The sequence below is a fragment of the Phyllostomus discolor genome, chromosome 1, assembly GCF_004126475.2.
Source record: "Phyllostomus discolor isolate MPI-MPIP mPhyDis1 chromosome 1, mPhyDis1.pri.v3, whole genome shotgun sequence".
Classification (NCBI taxonomy): domain Eukaryota; kingdom Metazoa; phylum Chordata; class Mammalia; order Chiroptera; family Phyllostomidae; genus Phyllostomus; species Phyllostomus discolor.
Window position 1 is genome coordinate 208,454,303 of NC_040903.2, and position 17,992 is coordinate 208,472,294.

At 47.5% G+C, this 17,992-nt stretch overlaps 1 protein-coding gene and 1 long non-coding RNA gene across 4 annotated transcripts; one reads left to right on the plus strand and one right to left on the minus strand.

Moving 5' to 3' along the window:
* Positions 1 to 5,385: 5,385 nt before the first annotated feature.
* On the minus strand, positions 5,386 to 6,955 carry LOC118497733. The gene is made up of 2 exons (XR_004900266.1): positions 6,881 to 6,955; positions 5,386 to 6,068 (listed from the first exon to the last, which is right to left on the minus strand). It is a non-coding gene; the product is annotated as an uncharacterized LOC118497733 (long non-coding RNA).
* CALM1 (calmodulin 1) lies at positions 5,934 to 17,727 on the plus strand. Of its 3 annotated transcripts, XM_036013124.1 has the most exons (8): positions 5,934 to 6,006; positions 6,543 to 6,715; positions 7,086 to 7,316; positions 10,094 to 10,124; positions 11,060 to 11,203; positions 13,329 to 13,435; positions 13,854 to 13,989; positions 14,154 to 17,727. In XM_036013124.1, the coding sequence occupies exons 1-8, from the start codon at positions 5,949 to 5,951 to the stop codon at positions 14,180 to 14,182; spliced, it is 909 nt and encodes a 302-aa protein (XP_035869017.1). In that variant the 5' UTR covers positions 5,934 to 5,948; the 3' UTR covers positions 14,183 to 17,727. The 3 variants fall into 3 exon arrangements, with proteins under 3 accessions (XP_035869017.1, XP_035869030.1, XP_028362749.1); XM_036013137.1 differs by lacking the exon at positions 5,934 to 6,006 and having other exon boundaries at positions 6,524 to 6,715; XM_028506948.2 differs by lacking the exons at positions 5,934 to 6,006; positions 6,543 to 6,715 and having other exon boundaries at positions 6,882 to 7,316.
* Positions 17,728 to 17,992: the final 265 nt, after the last annotated feature.

Genomic DNA, 17,992 nt, shown 5'->3' on the forward strand with positions numbered 1-17,992 from the left:
GGGCCGTACAGGGTCTGGGTCAGGACCCAAACGGGAATGGTCTGGCGTGTTCCGGAGGTTTGGCTTGCCCCCAGATCCAGGGAGACTGGCTTCAGGAGTTGGTTCAGCATTAAGGAAAAGAGCTTTCTTTTCCTGTTTTCTCTACTTTGGAAAATCCACACGTCATATCTCCTCCCATCCCAGGAGTAAACGGAGCTCAACGCTTAATCAATTAAATGATCGTTTGGTTATTTATCAACTCAGCTACTATACTGAGTTCAAAGAGTATAAGATGGCAGCTGCCGCTGCTATCTGGTTGAGGAGGTAAGGTACATGAAAAATTATCGAGCAGAAACGGATAAGAGAGGTAGGAATTCGGGAGAGCAGAAGTTCACAGGGAGCTGTAATAATCAGGAATGTTTGAAAGATGTGGCATGTAAACTGAGCATGAAGAACCTTAGGACTGATTGATTGATTAATTCTAACAATAGCATTTTTAATTTTTTGGTTGATTTTTAGAGAGACGAAGGAGAGAGGGAGGGAGAGAGAGACATTGATTTGTTGTTCCACATCCTTATGTATACCTCGGCTGTTTCTTTTATGTGCCCTGACCCGAGATCGAACCTGTGACCTTAGCATGTTGAGACAACACTCTCACTAACTGAGCTACCCAGCCAGGGCAAAACCCATACGATTTAGAGAATCAGCGAAGATTAGGACAGGCGTCTGGGCACTGGGAACAGTACGGACAAGGCAAAGAGTTGGAAGGGCACGACATGTATCTAGGGGACAGAGAATAAACGGATTTGTAATAGAGTTCCTATTTATGGGATAATAGAAAAAAATGTTGAAAAGGTAGATGAACAGACTGTCGCAGGGCTTTGGATGCTAGTCACGAGGACTTAGCCTTTTTTCTCCTGTGGGCGTTGGGGAGCAGATGAAGGCTTTTGAACAGGGAAGTGACATGATTAAACTAATCTGATGGCTGTGTCTTGAATGGATCAGAAGAGGACACACTCACTGGGATGAATACAGAATCGTTGATGCGGTATTAAAAAATTTAGGGTCCTCGGGATTCTTGATCCCAGCCAACATGGTTATGCTGTCCAACAGAATTTTTGTGATGATGGAAATGTGGTCTGCTGTCCAATACGGTAATCATTAGCCACGTGGGCCTACCGAGTACTTGAAATGTGACGAGTGAAATTGAGGAATAGAACTTTTTATTTTAATTTTCATTTAAATAGCTGCACATGGCTAGTGGCTACTGTCTTGGAGGGTGTGGCTCCGGAAAGGGGGACAAAGGTTTCTCATTATGAATTAAAACCAAACCACACAGTTCCCAAATGAAACCTTCCCTCTGTTGGACGTGGTGGGGCCCATTCTTGGGTATCGCCCACAGTCAACATCAGTTTATCTGATTTACTTCTGTGGTCCCCGTTTTCTGCATAGTAAGACCGAAGTGAAAGTGTCAGTTTGTGCCAATAACTGGCTCTGCTCTTCAGGCAAACGGAGTCGTCCCCAAACCTGCCATTCCAGTTTCCCACTGTGGCCACATGTCCGTCAACGGAATAGCTGTTAAATCATCCGTAAGCTGCTCAATGCCTGGTGTTGCACGGGTGCCTGAGACCCGCTCTCCGGTTTGCCCCCACGCTAGCACATCTAGTAGAAATGAGAACTGCTGGATCCTGTACTTTGCTGACAAATGCTACTTTTGTACTTGATTTTTGGGTTAATGGGGAAATGGTGATTCAAGAATTCCCCAAAACAATATCACTTAGTGAACACATTGCTCAGTAGGTCAGCTGCGTTATTTTAAAAATCTGCTTGAATTTAGTGTCAACAACTAAAGCACTAAAAACTATGATCTTATCCCATCGGGCATTTAAAATCGGAATCCACATACTTGGCCCCTAAGGCTGTATAGCCACTGGCTGCTTGTGACTTAAGAGCTCAGTGTGTGGAAGCACAGAGCTCAAGTCATGGGTCCAGTCTCATTAATGGCCCATTATTGTGCTCTGTGCTCTATCCCTGACCCCTTGCTGTGTTGCATATTCATGGCCTTGGTCACAAGGGTGGACCAGGCCAGAGAGGGACTACTGCGAATCCATCACCACAGCTACTAGCAAAACAAGCACAAGCTCTGTGCATGGAGGGCAGGAGGTGTCCTCTACTGCACAAAGGAAAGCATTTAGAAAAAGAAGAAAGAACTGGGCACGCAGACAAGGTGAATGATGCTGTTTGAAAAGATCACACTTCGCACCGTGACTTGAGACCATTCACTAAATACATTGATGAATGCTGCAAGCTGGAACACGTAGCAGGACACGCAGTCTGGTTATGATTCCCTTAATATTATGGGGCACTAATAGGCACCCTATGAGCTAAAATTGGTCATGTTTTTTTTTTTCATGGTATGAATTCATGGCCTAATGTTTGTTATGTTCTGATGGTAACATATATTCAAATTTAAATGTAATGTTAGAATTCTCACTCTTGTCTTTACCTATAGGAGTCATTCATACATGATCATAGCAAAAAAAAGATAATAGCAACATTTTAGATGAAAAAATAATGAGACATTTTGTTGTTGATAGAGTTAGTAAGGCTTTTATAATAATCCTGTACAAGATGGAAAGAAATGTAAACCCACACACAAACCGCAAGCGTCTGTTCAGGATGTTGGAGATGACTAGTGAGGTAGGGAATCCGAAGGGTGATCATTTTCAAGGTGCCGTTGGACTGTGGGGCGGAGAGGGGGGAACAGGGGATGATGAGGCCTCGTCTGCGAGATTACCAATGTCCTTCGCCTAGAAAGCGTCACAAAGCCAATGTTTTGCTTGAGTTTTCTTTCACAAATACTCTTACTCCTTGTGTGCAAGACAGAGCTATAACTGCCTGTCTATGATCTTACTTTAATTTTAAACCATTGGGTAAGAAGTATCTCTTTAAAATCAAATTTTAATCTTTCTACTCCCCAAAGGAAAAATTATATTTAAAATAAATGATATTGCATAATAGGGAATAGAGTGTGATTCTTATGTGCTTGGTCCTCTGAGCTAAATTTTGGGGCTCCATCACTTACATGAGGCAAGTCCCTGGATGTCTCGGTGCCTCGGTGTCCACGTGAGTGTGACGGTGGGCCTGCCTCACCAGACGGGAGGGACGGAATCTCACATGTAACACAGCGCCTGGCCACAGTCAGTGCTCGGCAAGTGTCATGTTCATCTTTAACCTATTTCCCCTTCTCCTCTTCACCTTTGATATATGTATGTTCGTGAGCATGCACATGTATATGACACCCATGTGACATCTGTGCATTTTATACTCATATACGTTATAATCGTAGGCTCGGGCTTTTACAGCTGGAGGGAATTTATAGATTAAATTCCACCTTCTGGCTTTACTCATGAGCATGTGTAATGATTGCATGTGTATTCCTTCTGTCAGACTCAGTGAGTTGGAGTGGTCTGGTTAGTAACAGAAACGATATTCAAACCTGAGATTCTTGGCTTGGACTACATTCTTTCTACTCCTGTTTCATTCAACATTATTTTATTTAAGTAACAATAATAACCATTTTCTCTCAATATCATGACATGTCTATATAGACTTGGTTCTCGGTAAATTATGGTATCACCATAATGGGACTTATTTTCCTGATTGCGATCGCTTCATAAATTAGGAAGTTTATTCACTTCCAGGGTGCTAAAGCAGTCCCCCCATTTCTGTAGGTATTATGTTCCAAGACCCCCAGCGGGTGCGTGAAACTGCATATGATGCCGAACATATATATACTACATCTTCTCCTGTGTATACACATCTTTTCACATAAAGGAGGTACTTCACAGCTTCTCTTTGGCATATCTGAATTGCCAGCATCACTACTGTTGCACTTCGGGGCCATTATTCAGTAAAATAAGAGCTGCTTGCACACAGAAACTGATAATGCCACAGTCTCTGATAACCCAGACAGCTACCGAGTGACTAACCTACAGCATGGAGATGCTGGACAAAAGGATGACTCACATCCCAGGCAGGACAGAGCAGGACTCTGAAGATTTCCTCGTGCTGCTCAAACTGGTGGGCAATTGCATATAAACAGTTTATTTCTGGAATTTTGTATTTAATATTTTTGGGCTGCAGTTCACTGTGAGTGATTGAAACCTCAGAAAATGAAAGGGCAGACAAGGGGGTGCCCATTGTACAGCTGACCCTTGAACAATGTAGGGATCGGGGGTGCCGGCCTCCTGGGAAGCTGAAAATCCAAGTATAACTTTGTATGCACCCAAAACTTAAGTTGCCCCTTGGAATCCATGGGGGACTGGTTCCAGGGCTTTCTGCAGCCCTGCAGACACCAAAATCCAAGGACGCTCATGTCGCCCGTGTGAAAACGGCGCAGGTGGAGGCATGTAGCTGGCTGGCCCTCTGCCTCCGTGGATGGCAACAGCGCAGGAACCTACGGAAAAAAACCCACATCTGAGCCGGCCCACGCAGTTCCGACTGTGCCCTGTGCTGGCCAAGGGTCACCTGCATGTAACTTTAATGAAAACCCCGTGGTCCTCTACGAAGTCAGAAGACTCTGCTTCGTGAAGTAGGCAAATCCTGCACAGTGTGTGTTTACAAACTTCAGTAATATGGAATCTAAGATTAGAGCCCTGGACAAGGGCTCAGGCTCTATTTTTATGCTCCAGCCTGACTCATGGTAAGATCTTGGGCAAGTCACTTGACGTTCTTATGTTTCTGTGTGTCAATGTGGCCATGAAACGGAATAAAGTATGATTTCATTAGAAACCCAATAGACTTCAAGGCTAAAATGTGATTTTAAAAATTTATGTATTTATTTAGAGAGGGAAAGGAAGGGGGTGCGGAGTGAGGTGGGGAGAGAGAGAGAGAAAAGAGAGGGAGAGACATTTGTTGTTCCCCTTACTTATGCATTCATTGGTTGCTTCTTGTATCTGCCCTGACTGGGGATCAAACTAGCAACCTTGACGTACTGGGACAGAGTTCTAACCAGCTGAGATACCCTGCCAGGGCCTAAGAGGTGATTTGCTACATTAAAAAAAATTACCGTAAGATAACTCTAGGTGGTAAATACGAAGAATCAGAATAATGAATTTTACTGTAACAAGTGAAATGATCCGGAAATGAAGTTTTTAGCAAATACAGTCATGGAAAATTATTTGGGTGAAATAGGTTAAATGACAGAGGGAGAAATACTATTTCAGAGAATGCCTGGTTTTCAAAACCATAGACTGAAACAATTTAACCACAATAATGATAAGGAATGAAAGAATATTAGAAACTAATGAATCCTTAATAACTGAACACATTTCATTTCTAGGCTATTATTTCCTCCTATTTCTACAATGTATTCCATGAGGAACCTGACAAAAGAAACGAATACCTTTAAAAATGAAGCAGTTTTAATGATGTGTTTGGCCATTTACACTGTAACTCACTGGATTATTCCATACCCTTTAAATTGACTTTGTATTAGTCCCCTTTCCTCTATCTGCCTATTTCCAACGCTCCCATTAATACATATGCTTTATTCCTATTTCGGGTGTGCCTCCATGAGCACAGACTGGTGATGATGATGATGGTGATTTGTGAGCTGAATAATGTCTCTCTAATCTGCAGGGGGAAGAGTCACCGGCTCGCTGCTGCAGCCTCCAGTGAACGGCAGGTGCACCCCTTCTGCGGCATTCTGGACGGAACACAAAAGTAAGAACTCCAAAGGTGATTGTCTCAGGTTCCCCCCCAGACGGCCCGCGGCATCTGCGGTGTGCCTGAATACTTTCCATTCTTCTCAAACATCCTTCTGCAGACTCTGTCGGAGCCAGATGCAAACACTACCAACCAAGGCCCTTTCTAGCAGAGCTTGTCAATCACACGCTTTGCCACAGTCTCTGAAAGAGTAAGCAAATGATAATTTGCAACCGTTGCCCAGGCCCTGTACACAAAAGATGAAATTGTGTTCTGCCTTGGCAAGAAAAGAAACTGCAGCGTTTTCCTTTTGTCAAGGTCGCTTCTTTCTTTTTACAAGTTTGAGGCTGCAAATCAATAGCTGGAATTGTCCTTTTTTTCTAGTTTACAGGAAAAAAATGGAAAACACTAGTAAATTTAAAGATTAAAATGCTACTTAAAAATAAATATTATCAAGATTGTAGGTTAAAATACGGTCTAGCTCCACAGTAGAGTGAATTAGCTGTGTTCCAACTATAATCTGAGAGGGATTCTAAGTATTTGCTCTTTTTTTGTTTCCCTGGGTGTGTGAAGGAATATCTGATCCTTCTCAGAACCAGGAAAATCAGGAAAAAATAATCAAAAGCATTGGTTTTAAGGTCTGTAGAAGATGTACAGGTACATTAATTTTAGTAAGATTGAAGTCGGGATGAATAATAGTATTTTCCATAGGAAAAAGAGAACAAAACAGTAGGGGAGTGATATCATTCAAGCATACAAAAAAAAAAAAATCACTGGAAACGTAAAAACATTAAAATAAGAGTGGCTAAGCATGTGAACATGACAGATTTAGTAATTGAGCATATTTGTCTCAGCTACTGTTTCAGATTTTGAGAAGAAAGCCGTCCAACTAATTTCTTGCACGAGGCAAACTGCTTTGCCGCTTCCAGACCCAGGTCCCCGTCGGTGTGCGGTCCATTCCTCCGTCCAGTCCCCAGCTCCCCGCGGCAGCCCCAGCCCCGGGACTCGGTGCCCCGGCGGCGGCGCGGTAGGAGATGTGAGCCGAAGGGGCGGCGTGCTCACAGGTGGGGTGGGGTGGGGTTGGGGTGGGGGGCCGGCGGCTTATGGTGCCCAGGCAACCTCAGGTCGGAGCTGTAAAAAGCGCTCTGTCCTGGGCCCCGCCCGGACTGAGGCCGCCCCCGACACTCGGCACCTCCACCACGCTGGGCGTGAGGGTCCCGGGCTCCCGCCGGCGGTGGCAGACTCGCGGGGGGCGGCGGGAGGCCGGGCGCGCCGGGGGGCGGGGCCAAGCGGGCGAGGCCCGGCCTTCGCAGCGCCGCTCTGAGCGAGACAGCCGTTCTGAGCGAGTCGCCCGCGGCCGCGGCGGAGGGATACGGAGCGCCGTATATATTTCACAGAGCGCAGGGTCGCACTTCGGCATTTGTGCTGGGAGTCTCGCGGACGCGGCGCCGTTACTCGCAGTCGGGCGGCGGCGCAGCGGAGGGAGCAGCAGCAGCGGCACAGCGCTCAGCGCACACCGCGTCTCGGCAGCGGTAGCAGCAGCAGCAGCGGAGGCAGACCCGCGGTCACAGCCCGTAGGCTGGTGCAGCCACTCTCGATCCCTCTGCTCTTCCTCTGTTCGCACCATGGTAGGTTGGGAATGGCAAATGCCGGCGTAGCAGCTGCCTGCCCATTTCTTAACAAATTTTTAGTTCAGCCCGGTTTTTTTTCTTTGCTTTTTTTTTTTTTTTGCGGAATTTCTTTTTTTGGTGGGTTCCTCCCCCCCTTTCCGGGTATTACGCAGCAGTTGCGGTTAAAAAGGATACAATTCGGATTTGCATCTCCTTTTCGTCGGCCAGGGATCCTCTAAATTTTGGCCTTCCAGGGGCTCTTGCAGCAGTAGCACCGGGGCTTCCGCATCCACCCCCTCCCCCAGCCCCGCACCACTGCATCCAGCGCGCCGCACCCGGGCTGCCCGCAGCGCCGCATCTCGGCTGGGGCCCCGGGGGGCGGGGGAGCCGGGCGGTGCCGGGCTCTAGCCCCCTCCACCTCGCTGCCTTTCCCTAGGGTCGGGGATGGCGGGTCCAGAGGGCAGGGGAGAATGAATGGGCCGGAGCGGGCGGGTGGCGCACATTGCTCCGGCCGGGAGGTGGGGGGCGCCGTCACTGTTGCCCCCTTCCCCCCGCCTCCCAGTCGACCCCGCCGTCTCTCAGCGGTTATTCCCGCCTCCCTCCCGGGGGGCGCGGCGCGGGCGTGGGCTGGGAAGGAAGGAGCCGGGGAAGGGTGGGGTGGGGGCAGGAAGGCGAGGGGTGGGGGGCGGAGGGCGGAAGCGGCGGGCAGGCCGCCCTGCGCCCGGGCGGGGCCCTGCGGTGTGGCTGGGACTCGTGTCTCTGTGTTTCTCACCTCTGCAGCCCCCAACCCCCCACCCAGGGCGGCAGTGAAGGCGTGCCGGAGCCTCGGTACACCCGGAGGCCCTTTCCCGCGGGAGGCGCTGGGTTGGCGCTAATTGGGGCGGGAGGGGGGCGGGGGAGGAGGGAGCTGGCGCGCGGCTCGGTTTCCATTAGAGACGCAAAGTTTCTGCTCCGGGAGGAGTCGACGCCGCGGCGGGCTCGCCGCCTGGGGGAGCTGAAGCGGGTGGGAGGCGCGGGGCGGGCTTGGCCCGCGCTGGCCGTGAGGTTCCGGAGTGGGAGAGGGAGATCGCACTGGCTGGTGAGGGGCGGCTCCCCCACCCCCACCCTGGGGCTGTCCCTTTGCACCTCGTCTGCCCTTAAGGCCGCACCCCAGCCCGCCCCCTCGCTCGGCGTTTCCCCACTCGGCGCCACTTCCAGTCCGCAGGGAGATGCCCTCCACGTTTCCGCTTTCTCGGTAGCTTCTAGATTGCCAGATGCGCCTGTGCGCCTCGCTGAGTGTGTTGCCCGCAGCCCCCTTCCTCCCTGGGCAGGGCTGACATCACCCACAGCGTTTTCTGGCTTGGATGGGTGGGAAGATGGCCCGCTTGAAGATTCAGAGCACCCTTGCCCCTAAGGCCAACGCCATTAGGCATTTTTTTTTTTTTGCTACAGGAAGGCCGATGCTCTCAATAAACCCTCTAACACGATAGTTTTGCCGCGTGGTGGGACTCTTCTTCCCAGTAAGGGTGACAGCTTATCTTTTGAGGTGTGGCAGCGCTTCCTGTTGTACAAGACAGAGGTTGCTCTGGCGTTACATAAATCATCGTGTCTCCTCATTTGATACAAAGAAAACCTACTTGGCGATCACTGGGGTAGAAAGAAAGGCGGGCCCAGTCCTAATACGAAAAAAAAAAGTTTTTCAATATATTGGAACACCATTCCTATTTGTGGAAGTTTTCATTTAAGAGAATAAATGCCGTCAGCTTTCTATCAGGACTTATTTTGTAACTGGCTTCATTAGGTGCCCTTCATTAAAATAAAAATACATATTAGCTTTCCCTGAGATCTCGGGAAAGAGATCTCCCCTGGCTGGAGGCACAGGTTCGGTGTTTTGGTGAGAATTGCCTCCCTGGCCATTACCGCCTCTAGTCGAGTGTTTATTGTGAGCAGCTCTTGGGTCATCTTTAAGGTGGGTAAATATCCTGCAGCAAAGTTCCACCTCTCCAGAAGAGATGGGGCATAGTCTCAATAATTGTGTAGTTTTTGGTGGACTTGATATTTGCAGTTTCCTAACAGCTCACTTGCAGGACGTTCCGTTTTTTTCCTTTGGCTTCTGAGTCAGGATAATTTAACAGAAGGCATTAGCCATTGTAAATGGTAGACTCACAAAATAACCGCCTAATTTAAATGATTGAAAGCACTTATTACATGGAAATGAAGTTAGTGGGGTAACTCATTGCGGTATATTTATTTTTTTCCACTTAATTGTTTCTCATAAAATGGATATAAAAGCCTGTTAATCCAACCCAATGCGGTTATGTAACGCCAATTTGGAGATTTGGAGCGCTCGCAGCAATGCGCAAGGTGCGCTAAAAGCCTGCCCCTGGACGAGATCCGGGCTGCGGTGACAGCAACGTCAGGCTGGGTCTCTTCTTGGAAGGAAGTGGGGACTGCGGAGCCCTGGGAGCAGTAGGTGGCGCTCTTCTTTCTCAGAGCCCGCTGCTGCAGCCTGTGCTGTGGGACCCTTTGCCACTAGAGGTGCCATTTTTCAAATTATGAACTGACCCTTCCTAGTTAGACCTCTGTGCACACAGCGGTAGGCCCAGAAAAGAAAACTGGAAGGCAGTGGTTGTCACTTGCTTGTCACCCTTTGTTTTTGAAGTAGCCTGAAGAGTTTCTAAACGACAGTACTCAAGTTTTCCGCTAATACATTTTAGATATTGATGAAAGGTCACTATTAAAAGTGTAACCGGAGCCAACAGTGTCGATCTCGGAGTGTCGTAGATTGAATTATAACCTTTTCTTTCTCCACGTAGGCCGATCAGCTGACCGAAGAACAGATTGCTGGTAAGTCGATGACTTCGGGAAGTCTCCGGTAGGCCAGAACTGGGCACCCGTCAGTTTTGGTGATTCCTCTGTCCCCTCTTCCCTATAATCTGAACGGTTTCCTAAGACTCTGCAAATGAAAACAAGCAGAAATATTTAGGTCAGGTGTTAAACCTTGCCAGCATTTTGGCAATAACGTGAAAGGAAGTGGAATTAGGAGACTATCCATTTGTTACACGCGGGAGTAGCCGACCGTGTTTCACAGCGTGCAAGGTTTTGCATATAATGCAGTTGCACTGAGGCTGTGACTCACGAAATGTAGTTTAGACTTTTTATGCCACAGGTCTTTTAGTAATCCGCCATGAAACATGGTGCTTGCTATTCTGAAATCCATGGGAATGGGTGAAAACGAATGCTAAAACCATCATAATAATTACGAAGGGAGTTGTGTTAGTTTAGGTTGTAATAATCCCTAGAGAACTTTTTTGAGATGGTTTCGAAACCAGAAATGCCTTTGGCATTCGAGTATTCCGAGTGACATGTAGAAAAGGCACACTGGTTACCTGGGAATGTCCATCTTAGTAGCCGTCATGCCGCTATGAAACCAGGCGTTCTTGTGGCGGTAGAAATTGAACAGGAAGAGACTGGGAACACATGGATCAATCTTGTCATATTGGACTTAAGACTAACTTAAACGTGTTCAAACTTAGCCTTCTTTAAAACTGAGACTATTTTGGTTTTATGGAGCTGGGTCACAGGAGCAGCGTTTGCTTTGTGCACTGCTGTAGGAAGGCCAGCCCAGCAGGACCATCAGGGTCTTTATTTCAGTAGATAAAGATTGGGCGGCTTCTGGTAACTCGCACACCTCGGACAGCCTGCTTTGGGAAGCCCCGGGGAAGGGTGTATTGTGGCTGGGTAAAGACATTCATTCTAAGAGGTAAAACTTTTGTTTTCAGAATTCAAGGAAGCTTTCTCCCTGTTTGACAAAGATGGCGATGGCACCATCACAACAAAGGAACTTGGCACTGTCATGAGGTCACTGGGTCAGAACCCAACAGAAGCTGAATTGCAGGATATGATCAACGAAGTGGATGCTGACGGTAAGGGCTTTAGAACTCTGAATGAGCGCCCGTGTTGTGTAATTCCAGTTCAGACATGTTACGAAACGGTCTTTCAGGTCCCCAGAGCAAAACAGATGTGCATAGATCCTTTCTGTGGCTGCCTTACAGCCGTTGACAATTCACATAGAAGGCTGGGGGCCCGCCTTTCGCCCTGCTCACTGTCTAGAATATTTCCCGGATCGGATCACTGTGGTGGTGGTCTCTCCCTGCCGTGGACTACAGCTCAGTGTTTATCTATCAGCTGGCCCCTGAGTCTGTGGGGAAGCGAAAAGGAAACAGCCATAGACCTTTTTAAAAAGCTTATTGTCTCCTAGAGAGGAGAAGAAAAGCCCCCAAGTGGTGTGAATGAAGAGCATTCTTAGATACTAACATAGAATCCGATACAGTGTGAGCGGCGGGTGTGTTTATCAAAGAGAATTTTGAAGCTCACGTGAGCCTTGGAGGCGGAGGGCCTGAGGGCCGTAGGGAGTGGGTCCGCCGAACCTAACAGAAGGAGAGGATGCGGGAAGCACGGAGCAGGAAGGAACAGGCGCCCGGTCACCAGTCAGTCGTCTGTTCTCCTGGACTCTAGAATAGTGGACGTTAGACCTTTTATTGATCACTTGCGTCAGTAAAGAGTTGAAGGGACCCACCCCTACCCCCACCCCGGCAAATATGTATTTTTGGAAACCATGAATATTTACTAGTAAATGTACTGTATACCATTGTAGAACATAGTACATTTTTAAAAGGTGAGCTAAGAATAAAGAGTTTGGACCAAGACTGTTGTTTTAGATGATTGATTTGATAATAATCATTAAAAAAAAATAGAGTTTCAAAGGTGATGAAGTTGAGTTATACTTGTCTGGTTACCTATATTTAGAGGCAGGGGTTTTGGTTAAACTCTTTAACAATGGTTGCAGCCCATTTAAACTACTACTAAAGACCGTTTTCATCCTTGATACTGTTTTGGAAAAAGAGATTGTATGTAGTTCTCTTTAGTTGCTCAGGTGATCAGCTATCTGGGAACATGGGGTGTCTCCTTCCTGGTTTGTGTAGACACTGGGCTTGGGGACTGGCAGAGTGTATTTGGTGCCCCGAGATTGTATGGAACAAGGTGGGGAAGGGGGAGGTCCCGGGGGACAGCGTTTAGTATTCATCATGAATAAAAACATAATGCCTAAGGACGTACATTTCTGCTTGGCTGTGAGCATGCCAAACAAGCAATACTGATTGTCACGTGACAGTCAGTCCTTTCTGGAGGCCAAAAGAACTTGAAGGGATCTCTGAATTACTGTTTTGATGTAAAGGTACCGGTGAAAACGAGCAACTTAACCTAAGCTCTTTTCTTCTAATTTAACTTTATTTCCCTTTAATTCACATTACGTTGCTAATTGCGTGGTTTGTCCTCGGCGTGTTCCTCTAACTCAGTTTCAGAGGAGGAGTTGTTTGGAGTACTGGCCACAGAACAGATTCCTCTGACACGGTTTCCTCATGTTAATGATCTGAGCCGTGAGAACACTTCTGAGTTTTGTCCTTAATGGGAAGTAAAGATACGGAGCAGGGAGAAACGATTAGGTCACTTACCATAGGGTGGCTGAGAAATGCCCCCTGGAGAAGACATTCTAACAGTTCGTGGTCCGTGGCGTAATAAAGGCAGTTGGTGCCCCTCCTGGTCTTTTCCACCCCCCGGGGCCCAACTCTAGGCCTCGACCAGCACCACTAGCGAGTCCGAGTGGGTCCCTCTGATCGCCCTAACTCGGAGTGGGGGCGAGCAAGGGGAGACGACCTGGAGTGCTTCCCTAGGGAGGGGAAGGTGCAGCCCGCAGTGCTGTGTGCCCGTTTCCCTGCACTGGGCAACCCCCTTTGGTTGTCAAGGGTTTGTGTAGCACTGTCCCTCGTGTCATCACAAGCACTGATGAGTTTGAGTCACGTGAATCGTGTGAAATTGCCCTGTGAAGCTCCTCAGTAGTTTAGACCAACAAAGGGCGCACCCTAATGAAAAAGATTTGCCACTCTGTCCTAGCAAGTGCTTACTATTCTATAAAGTAGTCCTAAAATTATTACTGACGAGGAGTATCGCTGGAGCACTTATTTTACAGAGCTTTGTGTTTTTTAATTTGAGGTAATGGCACCATTGACTTCCCGGAGTTCTTGACTATGATGGCTAGAAAAATGAAAGACACGGACAGCGAAGAAGAAATCCGTGAGGCATTCCGAGTCTTCGACAAGGTGAGCCCGGATCTGCATTGCAGATGGTGTTTGAGCGCTGCCGTGTGGCTGTCGGCTCTGAAAGCCTCGGCAGCCTTTGTACTGAGAACACTTACCTAACCCAACTGCCGAGCCTCCGAAATCGCACTTTCCAATATCCCGACTTCAGCAGTAACCTTACTGAATAAGGGTGAGCATAATAAATAACAGAAAATCTGAGCCAAGTTTCTTGCTACTTTCAATTGCTCTTAGCTTTTGAAAAGGTGCCGTGTATTCTGCCTGTGAGGACTGCGTGTCTGGTGGGTGGGGGTGGGGACTGGAGACCGTAGAGTCGCCGGAGGGTGCAGAGTTGGCAGTGACTTGAGAGGGAGGGCGGAATTAGTCAGAGACCTTCTGTCGCGATAAGCCTCTCGTAGTAACAATCGCCGAATGTTTACAGGATGGCAACGGTTACATCAGCGCGGCAGAGCTACGCCACGTCATGACAAACCTAGGAGAGAAACTAACAGACGAAGAAGTAGATGAAATGATCAGAGAAGCAGACATCGATGGAGACGGACAAGTCAACTATGAAGGTAAAACCCGACGTGTCTGCGGCTCGGTTTTTAGTAGCGTCCCCTTGACCGCCTCAACGAGCGAATCGCCCCGCTCGACGGTCACCGCTGTCGTGTCATGCAGAGATGTGTCCCCAGAGCTGCTCTTGCAGATGACTGAAAGCTGTGATTGTTTGTCTTTTCAGAATTCGTACAGATGATGACTGCAAAATGAAGACCTACTTTCAACTTTTCCCCCCTCTAGAAGAATCAAATTGAATCTTTTACTTACCTCTTGCAAAAAAAAAAAAAATCATTTACTCATTCTGTTTCTATATAGCAAAACTGAATGTCAAAAGTACCTTCTGTCCACACACACACAAAATCTGCATGTATTGGTTGGTGGTCCTGTCCCCTAAAGATCAAGCTACACATCAGTTTTACAATATAAATACTTGTACTACCTTAACGATAAGGAAGCACTTAGTGGACCCCTTGCAGTTCCATTTGCTAATGATTAATACACCGTTTGGGCTGGCCAGTTTTTCATGCATGCAGCTTGACAATTGAGCACAGTCAGGCATTTGTATTAAAAACGAAAAACGAAAAAACAAATTCAATACCTATTCAAATGGGTTCTAGTTCCGTTTGTTAGTACAAATTGTTATTCTAGTAGCTGGTTTACTGAAAGCAGACACATTTCAAATTGGTTTACCTCAGGATGTGTGTAGAAAAATGAGTGAAGGATAAGCTGTCCGGACGTAGCCCCACTGGCAGGACGGTCCTCTCTTACTTCCGTGTGCCCCGATCCTCGGTGACAGTGACACGTCTTGGTGGCGTGCCCACGTGTGTTGGTTTAGCGTTGTCTGCATTATACTCGAGGGAGATGGGTGTCAGGCTGTCACCATTCAACACAAATTTTTTAGAAAAAAAAAAAACCTAAGCAAGGGAGCATCTTTGGACTCTCTGTTTTTAAAACCTTCTGAACCGTGACTTGGAGCCAGCAGAGGTAGGCTGTGGCTGTGGACTTCAGCACAACCGTCAACATGGCTGTTCGAGAAATTACAATTTACGTCCATTCCAAGTTGTAAATGCTAGTCTTTTTATTTTTTTTTTTCCAATAAAAAGACCATTAACTTAAAGTGGTGTTAAATGCTTTGTAAAGCTGAGATCTGAGCGGGGACAAGGCAGTTGGAGGGGAGGCCAGTGCACCTGTAACTGCCCCGGCCCAGCATTGGGTTTCCCTCCCAGCATCCGGGCACCCACCTCTGAGCCTGAGACCTTGCCGAAAACCAAGCAAATACCGACTGCTTTGTCATGTTTATGGACATGTAGATCTTGTATTTTCACTGGGGGGAGGGGGGGCAGTGAATCACGGTAACTTAATGATTCTTCAGGCAGTAGAACTCTTAAGTGAAGGAAAAAAAAACCACTTTCTCTCAAGCATGTATTTAGGGGTTCTCAATTGTGCTGCTGATTACCTGTTTTATGTAACTACTTGAGACCATCTGTGCAAGAGACATGATTTAGTGTGTCTGTAATTCAACCCTCGCTGTGTGGTAGAAGCAGTAGTCACTTTTCTAAGCCAGTCTCTTCATGCCTAAAAAGACACTACCAGTCACCTTTGATTCACGACTTTTGAATTATATCTACCTTACCTTTTTTTTTTTAAAGTAGACTTTGCTTTTTTCCCCCCCAAGTAGAGCCAATGGTAGCCCTCAGCTGGAAAGTAAAACACCACCTGAGAAGGGTTTTTGTGTCTAATTATAAACCTGTAACCAAACCTGATGCTGGTACTGGTCTTTGCAGTGGGGCTGGTCTGCTTCCCAAAAGCCCCTTTCAAGGCATGTTGCATTTAGTGCGGAACTCTGAAATGCAGGCTGGATGTGCGTTTTTCCAGGGTGTTAACTGGCTGTATCTTATTAGCAAGGAGATCTGGGTTTTGAGCGTGTGGGAGGTTTTAATTTGCCAGGGAACAGTGGCAGGCTGCTAGCGAGGCAGCGAGAAGCTCTTGGCAGCCAAATGGGTGCATTCAGGGCTGATTTACAGAGACCCTTGGCTTCCCCCTCTCCTACTCCCTGTCTTTCTGGCATTTTGCAGCTTGTTAGATTTCCTGCCAGAGGGGTGGGTCAGAGCTGTGGAGAGGAGCCTGCCCGTCTGCCTCTGCGGCTGGTCCTTAGACTCTGGTTGGTAGGACAGGTCGACCTCATGAGCTAGGTTCGGCTTTCCTGAGTTCCTGCGTCTGGAAGGAACGCCTAAGGAATACCTTGGGGGTTCTGGTGAGATAGGAGGGCGGAGGGCTCCTGGTTTGAACAAGTTACCGGCCTGGATGTTTCTTGCACGGAGGTCCGGCAGCCTGACTGTTGACCCAGTCTCAGGTCTGGTGGATGACCTCGTGGTAGTTTCAAGGAGGGGTTGGGGTGACTTGCTGAAAACTTCGCCTTCTATCTTACCCTTTCAACCAAGTCTTTTTCTAGAAGCTGGGTGGACTGCATGTTAGTGGTCCCACAGTCTCTCCTAAAGGACTGCCTTTGAAACCGGGTTCCGACGTGGCCAGAGTCCTACGTGGGAACCAGAAGCTTCCCTCCAGGGAACACCGAGTCCCCCTGCTGGGCACAGAGGCGCAGCCGAGCCCCCGGTAGCCCTTTTCCTCTGGCATTTGAGGGGACAGCCAGCCCAGGGGGTTAGCGGTTCACAGTTGCGTGCGTTTGAGAGAGGAAATAGCTGAGTGTCGTGGCAGTACTTTCTAAGTTGGTTAGCACCTTCCTGTAAACTCTTGCCCCTACTTCTAACTGCTCTATAAATATACATATATATTTATATATATAAAGTGACTAGTTTAACTGGCATCCCGCTTGAGCCTGAGACTTGCCATAAAAACCGCTGAGTACTTGGCACACACTTTCATAGTTTCGTTCTCCATCTGTTCGGGGTAGGTGTGGAGCAAAGGCAAATGTATCCTGGTATCTCAGATGGGCTTTTACTGCGCTGTTGCCAAGGAAGGCTTTTTCTGATCTTTTGACAAATGAATTTTTGCACACTTTAATTGATGTCTTTCAGCAACTTAAAACACATGGGAAATTAGCTACTGTACATATTTTTATATTCTCTTTCTAAATGCATGTCTGACTGTACTTGTAACCACATCGTGACGAGGGGCTGCCCCGTGGGCTGGGCCCGGCCTTGGCCCAGGCCCGGCGGAGCAGCAGCAAACCGTCGGCCCCTCGGCGGACTGAGAGCTTCTTCCTAAACCAAGAATGTAAATTTGGTCCATCGACTTCTTCATTCACTCGATTATTTTAAACATTTGAATTAACTCTTGTATATCTGAAATAATCCTCTTACTGTATATCCTAAATTGATCCTTTTGGCAGTGACTAGATTTCCACGAATGTGTCTTAATCTATCCCTCCAGCTGGCGATGACTATTTTCTTTCTCTACCCCCGGGAAGTTGTCCGGTAGGAGACACGTTGCTGTCTGACCCCTTGGAGTGAGAAGGTCACGGGCATGGGTGGAGCGTGTGTTCTTTCTCCAGATCTATTACAATGTTCATTAAACACGTCTGTAGCAAAGATTGGTGGTAGTTCTTTTGTTAACCGAAGTTACCCTTCACCGTGGCGATTTGCAAAGGAGATGTACTTGAACGTTTCTGTAAATCTTGAGATAAACTGTTTGGAGATTTTACCACCTCTCTGATGGGGGACCAACTCTATGGAAATTGTAAATAAGTTTTATTTATAAACCTGGCACTGTATTCAATAAACATTTCTGCAGCCTTTCATCTCTAACTGCGAACTGTGTAGGTTTTTAGCTTGCGTAGCCCGCAATCCCTTTGCTCAGTGAACAAGATAACACCCGCCCGCGGATGTCATTCCACCCAGCTCCAGCTCCGTCGGTGAGGGGCCAGAAATACCACAGACACATCCTACTGCAGCCTTCCTCTGATTTGAAGTAGTTTGTATAACTGACATTTTAACACCGTCTCCTGGCCTCTTCATGTATTCAGGCTTGCTTTATGCAGAAAGTGCACACCATAAAAAGATC